The following is an 18548-nucleotide window of genomic DNA, read 5'->3' on the forward strand; positions in this document are numbered from 1 at the left end:
AGGAAAAATCAGTGACAGGAAAAGGAAGAGAAAGCCTTTTGCATTTTGCCCTGCTCTGAACTTCTTCAACTTTAATGTGATATGGTTTGAATAACCTCTGTTTCAGAAGACCTAATTCTGCATTACACATATGGCAGATAAGCATCAGGTCTAGCATGGGTATAAATGTATAATCCATAATGGATTACCTTTGCAAAGAGGGAAGCTCCAGTATCTGCATATTATTTTGAGAAAAATGTTCCTTAACGAGGACAGTATCTGACAGTTTGCTTCTTATAGATGACACTAACTTTTCTACTATAGGTGTGGACACTTTATAGCTTTAATAAGAAGATGCATTAAATAATAATTAACATAATCATCATTATTATTATCAAAATTATAGCAGTAGAGGTCAAACAAAATAGTTTTTATTTAAGTATCTTGAAGATATACGCTGCAGTTTGTCCAGGAAAAAATATTAGCCTAAGCTGGCAAGCTTAGGGCTAACATGCTACTCTTTGAAACGATACCTACAAACCAACAACTACTTATTTAACGCTCTAGACACAATTTTCTTATTCTGAGGATGTCTACCCAAGGTCTAGCTGCTAGAATTCTATGAAAATTTTAGAAATCAAGTTTCAAAGGTTCTTAATCATGTTTTTATTTTTGAAGTTGACTCTGGAAAGTGTGGACTGCTTATGCCTGATGCTGTACCATCTACATGAAAGGACACGTGCGCTCACAAAACAACTGCAGAAACCAGGGAGGCTGAAAGATTACTCATCCCACCTCTACCAACACACCACATTAACTTCCTGCTTTGAATTTAAATTTATGGTTGGCAGGAGAGGGGTGGGAAGTTGGGCATCTCTTGCATGTATTTTTTGTTCATAAAACCTGCTTCCTCTGCAAAAGATGCCTGAGTCCTTGACCTGCCTTCTTCCTCTGCATTTGTAACCAGGGTTTGTTGGCAGGAAAATTATTGTAACTCCATAATAAAATATCACACATAGTACATACACATTCACAAATACATAAATGAAGTTTTATCAGTAGTTCAGTTTCACACCCAGTAACAATAGTGCAGATCTTCACATTGCTAACACAGACCTGATATGAATGGAGAACAACACATTTGAAACACTGCCTTTGGTTTCCTGGAGACTATAAGAGGCATTTCTGTGCTGGTTACATGTGGTGTGCAACATGAAGACTTTCTTTAATTCCATATGGATATATTTGTACTGCTATTTTATTTTATTTTCAAGGAAACTGAGCTCCCTGGAGAATCAGGTCTAGCCAGTTTTCAAGTACTAGGTTGTCAGCATGGTGAGATCCAGCTCACTTTGAGACAGAGTTTTAAGGAGCATTAAATGAATTTCACACAGATAATGTAGACGAAAAAAAATCCACTGGTGCTGTATCATCCACAATGAGCCCATATAGGCTCATGATAAGCATATCTAATCTGTCATGTGAATCTGACTGCAGGTACATGGATAAACACAATCTTACTATAATAGTGTTACTAAAGCTCTACCACAACAGAAATATATATACCCTCTGGGTTTCAGAATATGTTAGGTATTTGACTTAACAAAAATACGATGTGGAATTCCACTGCCTTCTATGTTTGCAGCCTGGCCATTTTGTGTGTGAGTGTGATTTTCATCATCAGGGACCATTTCTTCTCCCAGCAGATGCTGTCAGAAAATGTCATATAGAAAGAAGGAAAAATGTCACCTAGCAACCCCAGCTTTATGAAGAGAAGTTCCACACTGACCAGCAGAGACAGAGTGAGCTAGGGAGCTGGGAGGAAGCATGAGCAACAGTGAGAAGCTTGCTTTTGTGCTGCTCTGGTGCTGTTTCATATCTGTTAAGGGCAGGTGCTATGGGCACAGAGTTTCACCTCAAAGCCAGTTTGGAGTTTCTGCTGAAGTGGCTTGCATACAACTTGGTTTTCAAAAAATAGGACTTTAGGTTACTTTTTCCTGACTTTCAAATATGGATTCGAAAATGATAACATCTCAAGTTGTGATGGGGATCTACATTTTAATTTCATAATGGCAAAAAGTAATCTTGAAAGGAAAGGGCATTATCTCTTTTATCTATGTATCTCATTTATCTCTTTTATCCTTTCCTACCATTAGCAAAGGCAAGATTAGCAGATATTTCTTCTGTTATCTGATTAAACAGAGTGGAGCATTTCTTTTTTAAGGTCTTTTAAGGGATTCAGAATTGAGATTACTCGCCCTCTCTGGTGTCTTCCTCTATCCTTTATCTTCTTAAATACTCTGAAGAAATGTTTTCCCATGCGGGTGGGGAGGCCCTGGCCCAGGTTGCCCAGAGCAGTGGTGGCTGCCCCATCCCTGGAGGGGTTCAAGGCCAGGCTGGATGGGGCTTGGAGCCCCTGATCCAGTGGGAGGTGTCCCTGCCCATGGCAGAGGAATTGGTACAGGGTGATGTTTATGATGCTGTTCGACCCAAACCATTCCATGATTCAGTGACTCTATAACCAGTAAGAGACAGACTTGTCTTGGGAACTTGGGAGCAAACAAAACATCTTGGAAAATTACCATGACACCAAAGATGACGCTGTGGTTTACCTGGATGAAGGCATCGAGTGCACCCTTAGCAAGTTTGCGGATGACACTTAAGTGGGTGGAAGTGTGGATCTGCTGGAGGGCAGGGAGGCTCCAAAGGGATCTGAACAGGCTGGATCCATGGGCTGAGACCAACGGGATGAGGGTTAACAAGGCCAAATGCCGGGTCCTGCACCTGGGGCACAACAACCCTGAGCAGCTCCAGACTAGGAGAAGTCTGGCTGGAAACTGCCTGGAGGAGAGGGACCTGGGGGTGTTGGTTGACAGCGACTGAACGTGAGCCAGCAGGGGCCCAGGTGGCCAAGAAGGCCAATGGCATCTTGGCTTGGGTCAGAAACGGCGTGACCAGCAGGGCCAGGGAGGTTCTTCTCCCTCTGGACTCGGCCCTGGTGAGACCGCTCCTCGAATCCTGTGTTCAGTTCTGGGCCCCTCACCATAAGAAGGATGTTGAGGCTCTGGAGCGAGTCCAGAGAAGAGCAACAAAGCTGGTGAAGGGGCTGGAGAACAAGAGGAGCGGCTGAGAGAGCTGGGGGTGTTTATCCTGGAGAAGAGGAGGCTGAGGGGAGACCTCATTGCTCTCTACAACTACCTGAAAGGAGGTTGTGGAGAGGAGGGAGCTGGGCTCTTCTCCCAAGGGACAGGGGACAGGACGAGAGGGAATGGCCTCAAGCTCCACCAGGGGAGGGTCAGACTGGATATTGGGAAAAAATTTTTCCCAGGCAGGGTGATTGGGCACTGTCCGAGGCTGCCCAGGGAGGGGGTTGAGTCCCCTTCCCTGGAGGGGTTTAAGGGACGGGTGGACGAGGTGCTGAGGGACATGGGTTAGTGTTTGATAGGAATGGTTGGACTCAGTGATCCAGTGGGTCTTTTCCAACCTGGTGATTCTATGATTCTATGATCTGAGCAAGGAATACATTGTTTAAAAACAGGCTGGTGGGTTGTGGCTGGAAATCAGAGGACAATCCTTCCAGCACTTGTGCTGTACAGGCTTGCACATGGTCCATTTTATCTCCTGCCTGCGCCTCCCGGCAGTGTCCGTGGGCGTAACCGCGCGGCGAGGCTGCGGGGGGGATCTGGCACACTCGGCATGCGAGGCACACACAAGTGCTGCTGGTTTTTTTCACCACTCCACCAACAGACACTGCCCTTACACAGACATTCCTGGCTCGCGTTTTTACATCCAGGAACACAATAGATGTTGTTCGAACTGCACGCAGTTCACAGGCCGTTAACAACGGCACCGCAGCAGGGAAATTTTGCTTCTTGATGGCTCCTTCAGCCCTGCGGCGGGAAGGGAAGCTGTATTTTTATTTCCGCAGGCGCGTTTGAGCATTTCCCCGTCTTTCCCGCTGTTTGTCCCGCTCTCCCTCTGGCTCCACACCCTCCTCCGCTCGAGCCGCCGCCGGCGCAGGGAGGGATCCCCGGGCCCCGGCGCGATGGAACCGGCAAAATGGTGCAGGAGGGTGGGGAGGGGCCGGCGCCGCTAGGGGCTCCGCGTCCCCGCGGCCGGGGCCTCGCAGCGCTCCTGCCGCCCCGGTGAGGGCCCGGGGACAGGGGACCCCGAGGGGGGCAGAGGGGAGGGACGGGGGCCCCGAGGTGGGGAAGAGGGACGGGGACCCCGAGGGGTGGGGAAGGGATGGGGACCTCGTGGGATGGATGGGGACCTTGTGGCGTGGAGAAGGGATGCTGGATGGGGACCCTGAAGGGTGGAAAAGGGATGGATGGGGACCCCGAGGGGTGCAAAAGGGATGGGGACCTCGTGGGATGGAGAAGGGATGATGCACGGGGGGGGACCCCGAAGGGTGCAGAAGGGATGGAGACCTCGAAGGGTGCAGAAAGGGTGGATGGACCCCTCGTGGGATGCAGAAGGGATGGGGACCCTGAAGGGTGGGTAAGGGAGGGACGGGGACCTCTCGGGGTGGAGAAGCGGGGCTGGACGGGGACCTGGCGGGGTGGGGAAGGGCCGGGCCCGCCCCGCTCCGCCCCCGCGGGTCCCTGCGGGCTGGGGCCGCCGCTGCCGCTCCTGCCCGGGGGGGCGAGGAGGAGGAGGACGAGGAGGAGGAGGAGGAGAGGAGAAAAAGGGAGGGAGGGAGGCAGGAAGGAAGAAGCGGGAGAGGTGCCGCCGCCAGCCGCCTGTCGCTCTGGTTTGTGCAGCCGGTGCGGAGCGGGGGCAGCCCCGGCAGGCGTCCCGGCATGCTCAAAGTCACCATGCCGTCCTCCTCCTCGTCTTCATCCTCCTCGTCCTCCTCCTCCTCCGGGTCCTCGGCCGCCAGCCGGCCGGGCTCCGCCGCACCAGACTACTGGATCGACGGCTCCAACAAGGACACCCTGGCCCACTACTTCGAGCTGGAGTCCGAGCTGGGACGGTGAGGAGGGGCGGGACGGGGCTGCGGGGTGGGTTCGGGGCCGGGGTCTCCCCTCCCCGCCCCGCGGCGCCCGCAGCTGCGGAAACTTTGGTTGCCGCCAACAGCGCCGGGAGGGCGTGCTGGCCCCCGCGGCAGGGAAGGGGTTTCGGGGGAAAATGGTGCCCCCCCCCCCCGTCACCCCCCGTATCCGAGCGGGGCAGACACCCCCCCCCGACAGCGGCGGTTTGCGGGCGGTCCCCGGAGCAGCTCCGGGTCGGGGCCCCCCAGACCCCCCCGACCCCCCCCCCCCCGCGGCTGCTGGACGGCGGGGGCCGCTCCAGAGCGATGGAAATGCCGGCTTGCCGGCGTCCCCCCTCCAGACGAGACCCTTCCAGCGTTTATCCCTTTATCCCCGGCGCTGGCAGCGCTCCCGCCCCGGGCAGCCCCGATCCACCGCCTCTTCGTTCCCCAGTCTGCTTCATTCATGGGGGGTTCAGCCTGGAGGGGAGGGGGCTGAGGGGAGACCTCGTTGCTCTCTCCAACTCCCTGAGAGGAGGTTGTGGAGAGGAGGGAGCTGGGCTCTTCTCCCAAGGGACAGGGGACAGGACAAGAGGGAATGGCCTCAAGCTCCGCCAGGGGAGGGTCAGGCTGGACATTAGGATAAAATTTTTCACAGAAAGGGTCATTGGTCCCTGTCAGAGGCTGCCCAGGGAGGGGGTTGAGTCCCCTTCCCTGGAGGGGTTTAAGGGACGGGTGGACGAGGTGCTGAGGGACATGGGTTAGTGATTGATGGGAATGGTTGGACTCGATGATCCGGTGGGTCTCTTCCAACCTGGTGATTCTGTGATTCTATGAATCCTGCGCTGCCATCCTCTGCTGCCGGCTCAAAGATCCCAAGTGTTCAGCCTGAAAAACTGAACTCTGGTGTATAACGCTGCTGCCCAGTTTTTGCTGTCTCAGAATCACAGAATCGCTAGGTTGGGAAAGACCCACAGGGTCATCGAGTCCAACCATCGAGTCCAGCCTCCATACAGCTCTTGGTTCCTGTTGAATTTGTGGATAGAAAATAAACACCAGCTCCTCCCCACTCCCCAAAACCCAGAAGATGACGGCTTTTTTAACGGTTTGCATTAGGTAACTTAAATCTGCACGTCAGTAGGTAGTAAAGAACAGTCATTAATTTTGCCACTGGTAGAGTATTAAAATCCTGGATGAGTGTGGGAAATTTCCAGGAATAACATAGAATCACAGAGCCATTTGGGTTGGTAGGGACCTTACAGATCGTCTGGTCCCAACCCTCCTGCCATGGGCAGGGACACCTCCCCTAGATCAGGCTGCCCAAGGCCCGTCCTGCCCGGCTGTGGTTGCCTTGGTGCAGTATTTGTGCAGAAGGGGCATGCAGCAAAAGTTATTTCTACAAAGTACGCCTGTGCTTGCTGTACCACAACTGACAGGAGCAGAAAAGGCTGCGGAAATACAGTACAGTATCATTCTTGGCTTGCTGGCTAGGTCTTAAGCATCTGCTGCTACCTTTGTACCACTACTGCTACTCTTGCTAGCCAGATTTAAATAGGCATAGGTTTATATACGCTTACTGAATTTGAGCTGGACTTCACTGTACACCTATGCAAAACCATAAACATATAAAGCAGGAAATACTGTTTTGTCAGTTTTGTCTCTGGAATTGAGAAATAAAAAAAAAAAAAGTGTGTACTGCTGAATAGCACCAACTCTGTCTGAACTGAAGTCTGTATTGCTGATACATCATGGGTTTATTGCATGGCTTCAAAAGTGTTTTGAAATGTGAACTCTCCTGTCTGAGGAAGGAAGAATTAATGAAAGCTGAGGTGCAGTGGGTCTTTCTACCTGGCAAGGTGAGGCAGTATACGCTTAAACCCTGACAAAAGGTCTGAATGAGGAAAATAGTCACACCCAGCTAGTGCAGAGATGTGAGCGACTAAGTTTGCTCTGCTGTTGGATAGAATTAGGAAATAAGATTTAAGATGAACGCAGAAAGAAAACGAGCTAAGAACCATCTTGATCAAAGACTGTGAGGTAGGGAATGGGGGGAGAGGAACTCGAGAGGTATGTGCTCTGAGGAAATATTGCACTGATGGGTATGGCAAGGAGGGCTCGATCTTTAGGGTCCTAAGGCTAGATCTGAGATCCTTTTAGAGACAGCACCTGAAGTGCTGATTCTTCTCAGATTCCCTCTGATAGCCCACATATCTTACCAAATGTGTAATGGAGATGCAACAGTCTCTCTTAGTTCCTAAATGGAATATAAAACTGTATTGTTTTCTTGGTAATCTTGTCTCCAACCATGTACTTCTGGAGATGATCTTGAGTACATCTACAGAAAATATTCATTGTTTAGCTTAGTAGTGGTGAAGGTATACCAGGTGAGGTTGAAAAATCTGAGCACATGTTCCCTTTAGAGGCAGTAAATCAAAATAATATAGTAAAATAAGAAACGGGAGACACTATCCTAAAATATCTTTGGTAAAAGACATCTTGGAATCCCTGTATCCATTAGACTGCAGAGACCTGCATTTGGACAGCTGCTTCCAAGTATGGGAGTTTGGTTTTGGAAGGAGTGCCCTTTCTGCAAAGTATGTCTGGCAGATCCCTAACCCATCGGTCAATACTTCCTGCTTGCATGACCAAGTACGGAGTTACGGGACAAGACAGGAAAGCTTCTGCTAGCAAAAGAAATAATAAATGCCTTAAAGCTTGGGCATGAGGAAGCCTGGCTGGAAACTGCCTGGAGGAGAGGGACCTGGGGGTGTTGGTTGACAGCGACTGAACATGAGCCAGCAGTGGCCCAGGTGGCCAAGAAGGCCAATGGCATCTTGGCTTGGATCAGAAACGGCGTGACCAGCAGGGCCAGGGAGGTTCTTCTCCCTCTGGACTCGGCACTGGTGAGACCGCTCCTCGAATCCTGTGTTCAGTTCTGGCCCCTCACCACAAGAAGGATGTTGAGGCTCTGGAGCGAGTCCAGAGAAGAGCAACGAAGCTGGTGAAGGGGCTGGAGAACAGGCCTGATGAGGAACGGCTGAGAGAGCTGGGGGTGTTTATCCTGGAGAAGAGGAGGCTGAGGGGAGACCTCATTGCTCTCTACAACTACCTGAGAGGAGGTTGTGGAGAGGAGGGAGCTGGGCTCTTCTCCCAAGGGACAGGGGACAGGACGAGAGGGAATGGCCTCAAGCTCCGACAGGGGAGGTTTAGGCTGGACATTAGGACAAAATTTTTCCCAGGCAGGGTGATTGGTCCCTGGCAGAGGCTGCCCAGGGAGGGGGTTGAGTCCCCTTCCCTGGAGGGGTTTAAGGCACGGGTGGACGAGGTGCTGAGGGGCATGGTTTAGTGATTGATGGGAATGGTTGGACTCGATGATCCAGTGGGTCTTTTCCAACCTGGTGGTTCTATGATTCTATGATTCTGTGACTATTCAGCTGTCTTTCAACAGTGGAGCTCCACAGGGATCAGTTAAGGTGTCTCTGCTGCTGAACAGCCTCTTAAATGAAGGGGATGTACAGTGATATTTGCTGGTCTTAGCAAATTATTGAGAGTTTTAAGGACAGCATTGCCTATGAAGAATTGCAGAAAGACCTTGTTGGACTGATAGGGCATTTAAGTGGTGGATGAAATTCAGTTTAGATAAATAAAATGGTGGAGGAGAAGCCATTTGGTTTTCTTTCTCTAATAAATCCAATAGTAAAGTTAAGACAGAGAACCCTGGAAACACACGTGGCATGGACAGAACACCTAGTTAGAGGTGTTTATTTGCTGTTTAATTTGATGCAAGCTCTGTAGAATACCTGACAAAGACAGTAAGTAAAAAATGAACCACAGGAGGCGAGGCCACTAAAGTGCACTGTGTAGCTAAGTGGTGGAGCTCTTGGTCCTTGGGTGCTATGGATGCTAAAAACTTACATTACTTTAACAGGCAAGCTTACATGCAGGAAATCCATTAAGAGTAATTAATGGTGAAGTTATTAACTATTCAACTATAAGTTGTGGAGTGGTATGAGAATATTCTTTGACTGTATTGATACATGTTTGCTCTGTTCTTATATTCTTGAGGCATCTGTGTTTGGCCGCTGTTGGACACTGTATTCTGGGCTGGACAGGCTTTTATTGTGATCCAGGACGGCTATTTTTATGTTGTTCTTAATACCCGGCTGGTTCACCTTTTATTTAGGTGTTTTTCACAAGGAGATTTTGTGTGTGCCACTTAAGTAGAGTTCAAAATGCTGTAAAGATGAAATTTTGGTCTTTGTTTTACAAGGTGTATCTACTTCTTCTCTGAAAATTGCGACACTTGAAAGTGTGGGAAATAGTGGGCACTGCAATTTTGTTCTGAGCATATTTCATCTGAAAGCTCATTTTCCACACTGCCTTGGAAAAAGATTTCAATTATTTTAGGTTTAAAACTTTTATGTTCCTTAAAGACTGACACCTTTTGTTAGCCTTATATAACATATGCTGTATCTTTTTGATACAGAGTTTCTGAATTCAGGATTAGGTTTGTTTTTTGGTTTTTTTGATACTCAGCAATACTGCAAGAAAGGAATTTCTCTTTGTTTGAATTTTATTTATGGAATTTCACTTAGCATGCAATCTCTGGCCTAACAGCGCCAAACCATATAACTATTTGAGTTGAGACTGTCTACTGTTTTTATTGTAGGTGCGTTGCAGGTGTATTAAGTGATCAAGAACAGCTGAAAGTATTTCCAGCCAAATCCTTAGGGCTTTCTTTCAGTTTCAAAGTTGGAATAATATAATAATATTTTTTTTAAAAAATCAGGAAATTTCTAGGCATTGTCTTTGTGTAAGATGGATAAATCAAGATCTTCCAAGGTTACCTTTTCCTTCCTGGGCAGTCTTTCAATTCTGTGGTATTTGCTGGGGACCTGAAACTGAAAGGTGCTCAATGCTGGCAACTTACCTTGAGTTCACAGTGTGAGCTGAATCATAGGTAGTTTCTGTTCTTCAGTTCTTAGCACAGACAGAGTTCAAATCCAAGGCATTGTGTGAACTCAAGATTTCAGTGTGCACAATGATGCCTTACTCTGTTAATCCTGTTTATGAGTGCTGTCATAGTAGCATCTACTTCTGCGATGCTAGTAGTAGATGGAATCAGGCAACTCCTTTGTATAAGCATCATTGTATATAAATGGATTGATTTTGCACTTGATGCTTTGAAGTTCAAACAGTTTTCGGCTTTGAAAGTATGCCAATTATTTTCCCCTCCATTCCTTCATTTAAAAAAAATAAATGGGCCTTTTTTCCTGTTCATCTCAAGTCATTTGTTATATAGAGAGAGTGTGTATGCCATGTTTATTTTGAAAATCCTATGTTCGCTTTGCTTTGAGGTGCATTTAAAGGAGGTCAAACCCTCGTTCAGGAATGGTTTTGCTTACTTGTTTGTGACTTTGACTCTTGGTGTTGAATATTTTCCAAAGAGGTGCAGGCATGCTGCATGCAGCACATGGTGCTGGCTGTCTGAATGTGAGTGCGAAGTGCTTAGCTGAATGAGGAAAAGAATTACCTTTGAGCAGAAACTGTCTGTGTAGATTTGTCCGTCCTCTAGATCACATTGTGCCGTAAACTGCAACTTGCTTGCTACCCTCACACCTTCAGGCAAGCAGGAAACGTTTGTATGAAAGTGGTTTCTGCTGCTGGGGAAGGTTGTTGAAGCAGGGTCTGAGGACTCATTTGGGACTGTTGTGGTAGGTACATCGGACTTGCTTTGAGGCAGGAAGATAGGAGATACAGAGGACATGATGTCCTTTAGGTGCTGGCCAAGGGGGCAGATGTGGGGAATGGTCTTCATGCATTTCACCGCCTGCCTTAGACTTAATTGAAGATTTTCACTTCCTTTTCCTCTTCAGTTTTCTGTGGAAGCTCTATAGCTTCTTAACACAGTGTTTGGGATAAAATTTCTTACTTGGGTATAAGGAAGCAGAACTTGCAATGTATAGCCTGGGGTTTGACAACTAAAATTTTTATTCAGTGCAGGGAAAGTATATTCTTCAGTTTTGTCTGGGTCAGCTATCAACTGGTTGATCCAGACTGAAAAAGCTGGATCTTGAAAGAGCAAGAAAAGAAAATTTCCTCTACTATTCTGTAAATAAAAACAATTGAGAATGGACATACCATTTTACTTGAGTCTCTGTGATTACGGAGAGAAATGGATACTTTGCACCTTGACATGGGAGCTAGTTATTGACTCTTGTCCAAATGCCTACCCTAGGTACTAAGTTAATTGTCTAAACATTATGTCTCGCTGCATGTTTCCTGGGGAAGAAGGTGGCTTTTTCTATTTTTTTTTTTTTTTTAAGTATTTGTAAGCACAGTTGACGTTCAATTCTTGTTAGAAAATGAGTATTAACTTTTACAGACAGTTGTTCAGATTCCTTTATAGTTGAGATTTGTTGCAAAACCATTGTTCTGTTGCTGCCAGGACTTTTGCATTGAACTGCAAACTCAATGCCTGCTTCACTAGCTGTCAGAAAAAAATGATAAATTTTTCACAGTGGCTTTGATAAATTTTTCACAGTGGCTTATGTGTATATCTGATTCCTGTTTATACCATGACTGAGGCATTGTTTGTGTCATGCCATGATGGAAAATAAGTTTCTTGATCCAATCAGCTATGGAGAAATAATTTAACTGTCAACACCTTTGGACAGTCATGGTAGAGAATTGTATTACTACAATTTACTATTTTAGCTGCCTTCTTTCAGGAATATGTTAATGTTTGTTTCTGTAGAAGAAACTGCCCTGTTACCTCTGTAAACAAACGAATTACCTGTTTTTTAATGCAATTAGTAACATATAAGTTGTAACTGTATTATATAAAAAATGGTTTGAAACAAGCTTTTCTTCTTCGAAGTAGGAACTTAAATAGACTACTGATGATGGCATGTATTTACGTTTCCAATTACAGAATCACTGAGATTTTGTTTGTAATGTCTTATTGCACCATTACTATTTTAAAAGGCAATTTGTGGCTGCATCTACACTGAAGTTTTAATTTGGATCAGGAGTGACTTTTGTGAAACAAATGTCTCAGTTATCCACAGAGTCGTTGTGCTTTGCTTTGCGTTAAGGGGCATTCTTGGAGCACAACAAGGAGACTGGATGTAGCTGAAGCAGAAGATGCAGTTCAGGAGCACTTAATCCGCTCTAACCTTTTCTGAACATTCAGTTCACAGGGCAAGTTCAGGGTTCTTCTGACATAAAACCTGCAGAAGGTTTGTGTGTTGATATCAACACGTTCCCACCATCTCTAACGCTCATGTGGTCCTACCGCACTGTACAACTTGCTAGTGCATACCTAGATTATGTGTCCTAGTGATACTGCAGTTAAATCCAACTGTAATCTCCAAGTTGATTAATAGGAAGCTTGTGATATCATGCATTCAACATAATCCAAAGGTCAATGTCTATCTGCTCAAGTTTTAATTAACTTGGAAGCTAAAGGGAAGATACATATATTGTATAAATAAAAATTCAGTACTTACAGTGGGCAGTGAAAGAGTAATTAGTTGTTGCAGAATATTGCATTATCTCTGTACTCTTATGAGTGTGTGCACTCAATGAAGTCTTCTGTTAATAAATTGAGCCGTTACCTTTTTTTTTTTCTTTTTAATAAAAGGAGCGCTGGAGCAGTTTTGAAATGCTGGAATGAAAAGATGATCATTCTGTGTAATTTTCACAGCTTTCTTGTACTTAAAGATGGCTATTAATAATGAAAAATTCTATTAGAGAATCCTTATTTCTTTATTTTCAAGTTATTCTGTCAGCCACTATGAATTTTTGTCATTGGTTTTGGTTATATTTTTTAATTAAAAAATATTTCTAATGGAGAAAATGAATAGATTTTTACGTAAGTACTCTTAAGAGTACTGGAAGAGTTCTTGCACATAGGGCTTTTAGGAGTTGAAAGTAATGTTATCAATTGTGTTAATATGACAATTGTCAGACTTGAAAAACATTGCATTGGTTTGCAAGGGGTCAGATATAACAAAGTCATTCTTCTAGCCTGTTATGGAGACGAGACAGCATGTCTGAAATGGAACTAGTGTTTCCAAGTTCAGCATTTCCCTAAGTATGATTGTGTAATAAACCTATGTGATTCTGAGTGGAGGGGCTTAAATTTACTGAAGCCTTGTGGTATGAGAAGAAAATGCGTTCATTCCATTGTGTCGTTAGGTGTGTGTCTGAGTCTGCACAGTATTGTGTAAAGGACTGTAATGGCTACAGATCAATAAGCAGAATTCTACCAGTAACAAGAATTTAAATGCTTGCCCACATAGTAAATAGACACATTTGAAAAGATCACGAATTATGAATGGTGGTCAGTGAAAAAAGACTCACTGTTTGCTGTACCACGTGCCTCATCTGTGGAAGTCCAACTACTTGCAAGGAAGGACTAACTATCTTCTTCAGTCACTCAGATCAAAAAAGTTTTGTCTTCCTGAATATTGTCTGAAGAGGTTAATCAGGAACTAAAAACAATAGCTACCCCCAGCCATAGTTTTGTTTATAATCTACCAAATGGAGCTGGCTTTATTGTAGTAAACCTGAATGGTTCTTCTGTGGTCTTCCGATGGCCGGGCTTTGGGAGAGCAATCTTCTGACACTGCTCGTTGTGTGTGGAAAAAAGGGCCAATATTATGTAATATTATTTTCATCTATGAATGTACAAAGCATATTAACCGTTAGTAGGAGTTAAGATTGCATAAAAAGAAAGAACGTGTACTCCCTTCTGCTTCATCGTGAAAGCACAATTTAAACATATAAACATCGTATTTGCTGTTGACTTCCTTGTTTATGCACTCATACAATGCTTCCTCTTGTCACGATAAGCAGACTTTTATTATCTGAACAAGGGTTATCTGATTTCACAAGGGTTATTCTTTTTACAGTACACTGATGCTCATTCTAAGAAAAGATAACCAAATATTCTATGTATTTCCAAATGGCGATGCTGCTGTTGTTTTTTGGTTTGTTTAATGTCTTTTTCAATATTTATGCTTTCCTATCTCCTTCATATTAAAAAAACGGGTAAGAATGAAAACTTTTACAGGCAGTCATTGATACCTTGGCAATACTCTTACATTTGTTGTCAGTGATTATTTGCATTGTCAGTGTCCTCAGCCCATCAGTAATTGCAAGGAAGTGTAATATAGCTTACTGGTTACTGCTCTTAAATTAGACACGAGTTTAGTTTTTATGAGGATTATTTTTTTTTCTTCCTTTTTCTTTGGAATCTGAGCTGGTGAATCATTAAGAATTTAATTTAGGAATTTTAGTGTTGTGGAAGCATGTTGTTTTCTTGTTTTCACCTTTGCCTTGCTTTTGTATCTTAGTCTTAAGAAAGGTCTCTCAGAGAGACCCCACTTTGGGCAGAAGTGCACAGGGTGTGTTTTCCCAGTGTGTTAGCTTTTAAACCTTTAAAAACTCATCCAAACATGGCAAGAAAAGCATAGTTTTTCCTTGTGTCTGTTCCAAGACTGCAGTTCCTTGCCTGTGATGCTTTCCTAGTTCTTTCTGACCTAGGAAATACGATCTGTTTCAGAAGGCAAATGCACATTCTGTTGCAATGAGTTTAGTAGGGAAAGTTCTGCTCACAATGACGTCTTGGCTAGTAGAGCACTGAAGAACAGCCCAAATGTACTGTGACTGTTGAGGATTATAGGTTTTAAGGACAGATTGACTTTTCTCTTGACTTTACTAGAGTGTGTAGGAAGGTTGTGGTGACGCACATGGAAGCCTACTTTTTTCCTGTTTAACTGTGGTTTGGTTTTTTTTATAATGTGTTAGCATGATGCGGTGGGAAAGATCGCTGAGAATAAGATATCCAAGACCATTTTCAAGTGTAGGGGTTTTGATCAATTTATACATTATGTGTGCTCAATGTCTTAGACTATATAATGTTTAAAACAGAAATAAAGTAGTGGTGATGTAATACTATACTAGTACACACTGGAAATGTATCTCTTGCATATAGAATAAATGAAAAAATTATGTCATTGCTGTCATAGGTTACTGTCAGTTAAAATACATGGACTATTCGGGATCATCGATATTTGCAGTTGTTATGCTGACAATAGATTGCTGAGGTGGTGTTTTTTCCCTTGTAAAGTGTTTCTGAGTTAGGGGACTGTACAAGAATATGACTTTGAAAGGGAGTGTTCAATCTGTAGCAGCCGAAGCTTTTGACTATTTGAATTTCATCTGCAGGGGATAACAGGAGAGAAAAATTACGTGGTCAGGACTGTATACAAGTAAAGTAACCACCTGAACAACATAAAGCCATAGCTTACAAGCTGTCCTGCTTTCATGTATGCAGTTATCTGTGCTGGAACTCAAGAACCGTATAACGTAAAATAAAAGGAAATGAGAACCCTTTTGAGGAAAAAAGTTTGTAAAACATGCTGCCCATTGGCAGTTTACTACGTTTATCATATATTTTCTTTTTTGAGGGGGGGAGGATAAGGCAGTGGAAATGTACGTCCCAGATTTATAATGCATAACCACAAAACCAACAACATTAAAATTTAAGCCCTTAACAAATGTATAGCCTGTGCGCCAATGTGTACCTCACTGTGAGCATCCATATGCCACAGATGAGACGCCAGAACTGCGACTTTACCTCAGAATTGATGTCATCTCCACAGTCCCCAAACTGTCCTCACTAGAAAAATGTCTCTCCTCTGTCCTCTCTCCAGGCATCGTGAAACAAAGCAGTTGCTTGGGTTTAAACAAGAGGCATCATTCTAAAATACCAGTTTCCCTCCACCATTTTTCCTTCTTGCAAGTATTTGTATTTTCCTCTCGATTCAGTTCATTATAAACACACCGATATTGTTTCTTATTTTCAGTCTTTTGATCTTTAAAGCACATCCAGCTCTGCCAGGTTCACTGCCTTTGGGAACTGATACTGCATCTTAAAATACTCAATTTATTGTGGATTTATTCATGAAGATGACCCTGATTGCTCCACAGACTTTAGCAGAACTGAAGGCTGCATAAATAAAAATGTTCTACAAATGTCTTGATTTTATGTTTTTTAATGAGGCAGCATAGTATCATGTGACTGAGAGGGGGTGTCGATCCGTCAGATCAGTTGCCACAAACTGTGAATTGCTTATTGACATTTGTTCATTTATTAAAAACCTCAAATGCTGACAGTACCAGATAGCAAATTAATGTAAAAAAGTTTGGAGTAGCTCATACATGAAATGCAGACATTCTAATTTAATCTAAATAAATTATTTTCAATTAATAATTTTGCACTCATGAATGAGTGGAAGTAAAAAAGTGTGAGAGATCTTAATGAATATCCATGGAAGAAGAAATAATGTTCATATTGATTTTTCTTTAAATAATACTTGTTAACAGAGGCACACTGCCAGTACCAAAGAATGTGCTATGTGATTTTATTTTGTGTTTAGCTGTAAAAAAAATTTAATACTGTGTTGAAAGGAGTGGGTTTTCATGCCCCTCCTGTGGAAGGCTGACCATAAAATGTGTGACTTTCAGTTGATAATGAGACATTTAGCTGCTTACATGTTTTGGAGATCAGTTGTTTGAATGTTATTCAAACTTGACAAAGTGCCCCTTTCAGGTTCTCTGTGTATGCAAGGTTGTGTTTTCGGTTTCTGATTTATAAAGTGTACTGCACCGATCTAACGTTGTGGACCAATGAGGGTGTTTTAAGATCCTTCTTTGGGCCAGGAATTGTTGGAATTCTTTTGGCATACATTGATTTTCTTTTTTTTAATGTGGTAGTACTAAAAAAGAAAATGCATGCCTTGGTAAGGCTTATGAGGCCTCAAGATAAAGTCTGCCGTGGATAAGTACTGATTTTTTCTGCATTTTTTTTTAGCCTGGTGACATGGTTTGTAGATTACATACTGATCTGCTTTACAGGTGTTTGTTTTCCTGATGAAGAGCACTTGCTTGTCAGCTTTCCATATTGTGCAATAATGATTTGGTAAAACTAAGCAGAAAACATGCTGGAAACCCTGACCGCATCATCATAATCTAAGTTCGGAGACCTGTGAGACACATCTGCATGAATGTTTTTACCTAGTAGATTCACTGGATACCTTCCTGAGTGATCCATCTCTCTGTATTCTCTACAGTCTCATATGATTTTCTGACTGATTAGCTTAGTAAAATTAAAAAGGGAAGGGCTGAAAAGTTGATTTTATAATGGAAAGCAACACACAGTACAGATACTGATGGATCATTTAGGAAATGACTAATGATTTTGTTTAGTGACTCTTAAGTTTCAGGTGATCAGATGAAGAAACATAATAAGGTGGGTGCTTCTTACACCACCACCAGCAGCAGACCCTGCCTTTTTTTCTGGGATTTCTTGCAGCCTGACTGCAAATGCTTATGGAATACATTTTTCACTATACACTGGTCAGTTAGCCAGTTGGCAGGGGATTAAGTTGAGCTGAAAGAAGAAGCCAGGTATAATCTTAAAATGCTGTTAGAACAGCAAGTAACTGGTAACATTGGAACAACACTTCTGATGCTAAAAATGCAATAATAAATAAATCTTGTTTGCTGCAGGGGAGAGGAAGGCTGATAAATTTGTTGGATCTGATTCTCCCTTCACAACAATTCAAATCAAGAATGTCTTAACTGAAAACAAGAACGGAATTTGGGTTAATATTTAAAATTAATAATTGATGAATGCTAAGTAAGGTCAGTAATCAACTGCCAGGTTGGGTCAGTGTGTAATGGAAAATCTGCAATAAAAGGAATACCCTAAAATTCATGTTTTCTGCTCTGACTCTCTACGAGATGAAACCCATCTCTATCTCTGCAATACCTCCATAATAGATACGCAGGTAAATTTTTTTTTTTAATTTAAATTCAAATCCCATCTCTATGCATAATTCATATCATAGGTGTTCAGAAGTAGGTGGAACAGGAATCAAACTGAGTAATGAATAAAACTGCAGAAGTTTTATTCATTACTATAAAAACTTGTCCACAGAGTTCATTTGATTGGCAGTAGCATAAAGAGACTACTCTTCTATTTCCAGAGAATCATTCATTTCAAATGACAAAGCAACCTTGGTCATCTCCTCCTCCGACTTCTCCTTCTCAGCACAACAATATCTTTTGACCATTTGAATCTTCAGCTTCTCTAGTTAAAAGACAACGGTCTATGTTAATGTAAAGTGATTTCTGCTATTTTGATCTATACTAGTCTATTGTTATTGTTCTTGAAAAAATGATGCGTTAAAAAATGAATTTAAAATATTTTAACCTGGTTTTTCTGCATTACTTTAGAAAAGGTGAAATGTCATTTGTGATGGAAACAGTCATATTAGATGTATTTCTCTAGCAGATGGCTTTATAATATATAACTAGTGCCATTTATTCGTTAAATAAATAGCCCAACAAATCTTACTCACTTTCTTTAACCAGCTGGACATGAGCCAGCTGTGGCCCAGGTGTCCAAGAAGGCCAGTGACCTCTTGGCTTGTATCGGAAATGGCGTGACCAGCAGGACTAGAGAAGTGATTCTGCCCCTGTACTCATCACTGGTGAGGCTGTGTGTTTAGTTTTGGGCCTC

General features: G+C 43.4%; 1 protein-coding gene across 1 annotated transcript in view; it reads left to right on the forward strand.

Moving 5' to 3' along the window:
* The first annotated feature begins 4690 nt into the window (after positions 1-4690).
* Positions 4691-18548, forward strand: part of CAMK4 (calcium/calmodulin dependent protein kinase IV) — a 168870-nt gene continuing 155012 nt past the window's right edge. Inside the window, exon 1 of the mRNA XM_069880486.1 lies at positions 4691-4954. Within this exon, the coding sequence (XP_069736587.1) occupies positions 4782-4954 (173 nt within the window). The 5' untranslated portion in view covers positions 4691-4781. The remainder of the gene's footprint in view (positions 4955-18548) is intronic.

This window comes from Phaenicophaeus curvirostris, chromosome Z (genome assembly GCF_032191515.1).
Source record: "Phaenicophaeus curvirostris isolate KB17595 chromosome Z, BPBGC_Pcur_1.0, whole genome shotgun sequence".
Taxonomy (NCBI): Eukaryota; Metazoa; Chordata; class Aves; order Cuculiformes; family Cuculidae; genus Phaenicophaeus; species Phaenicophaeus curvirostris.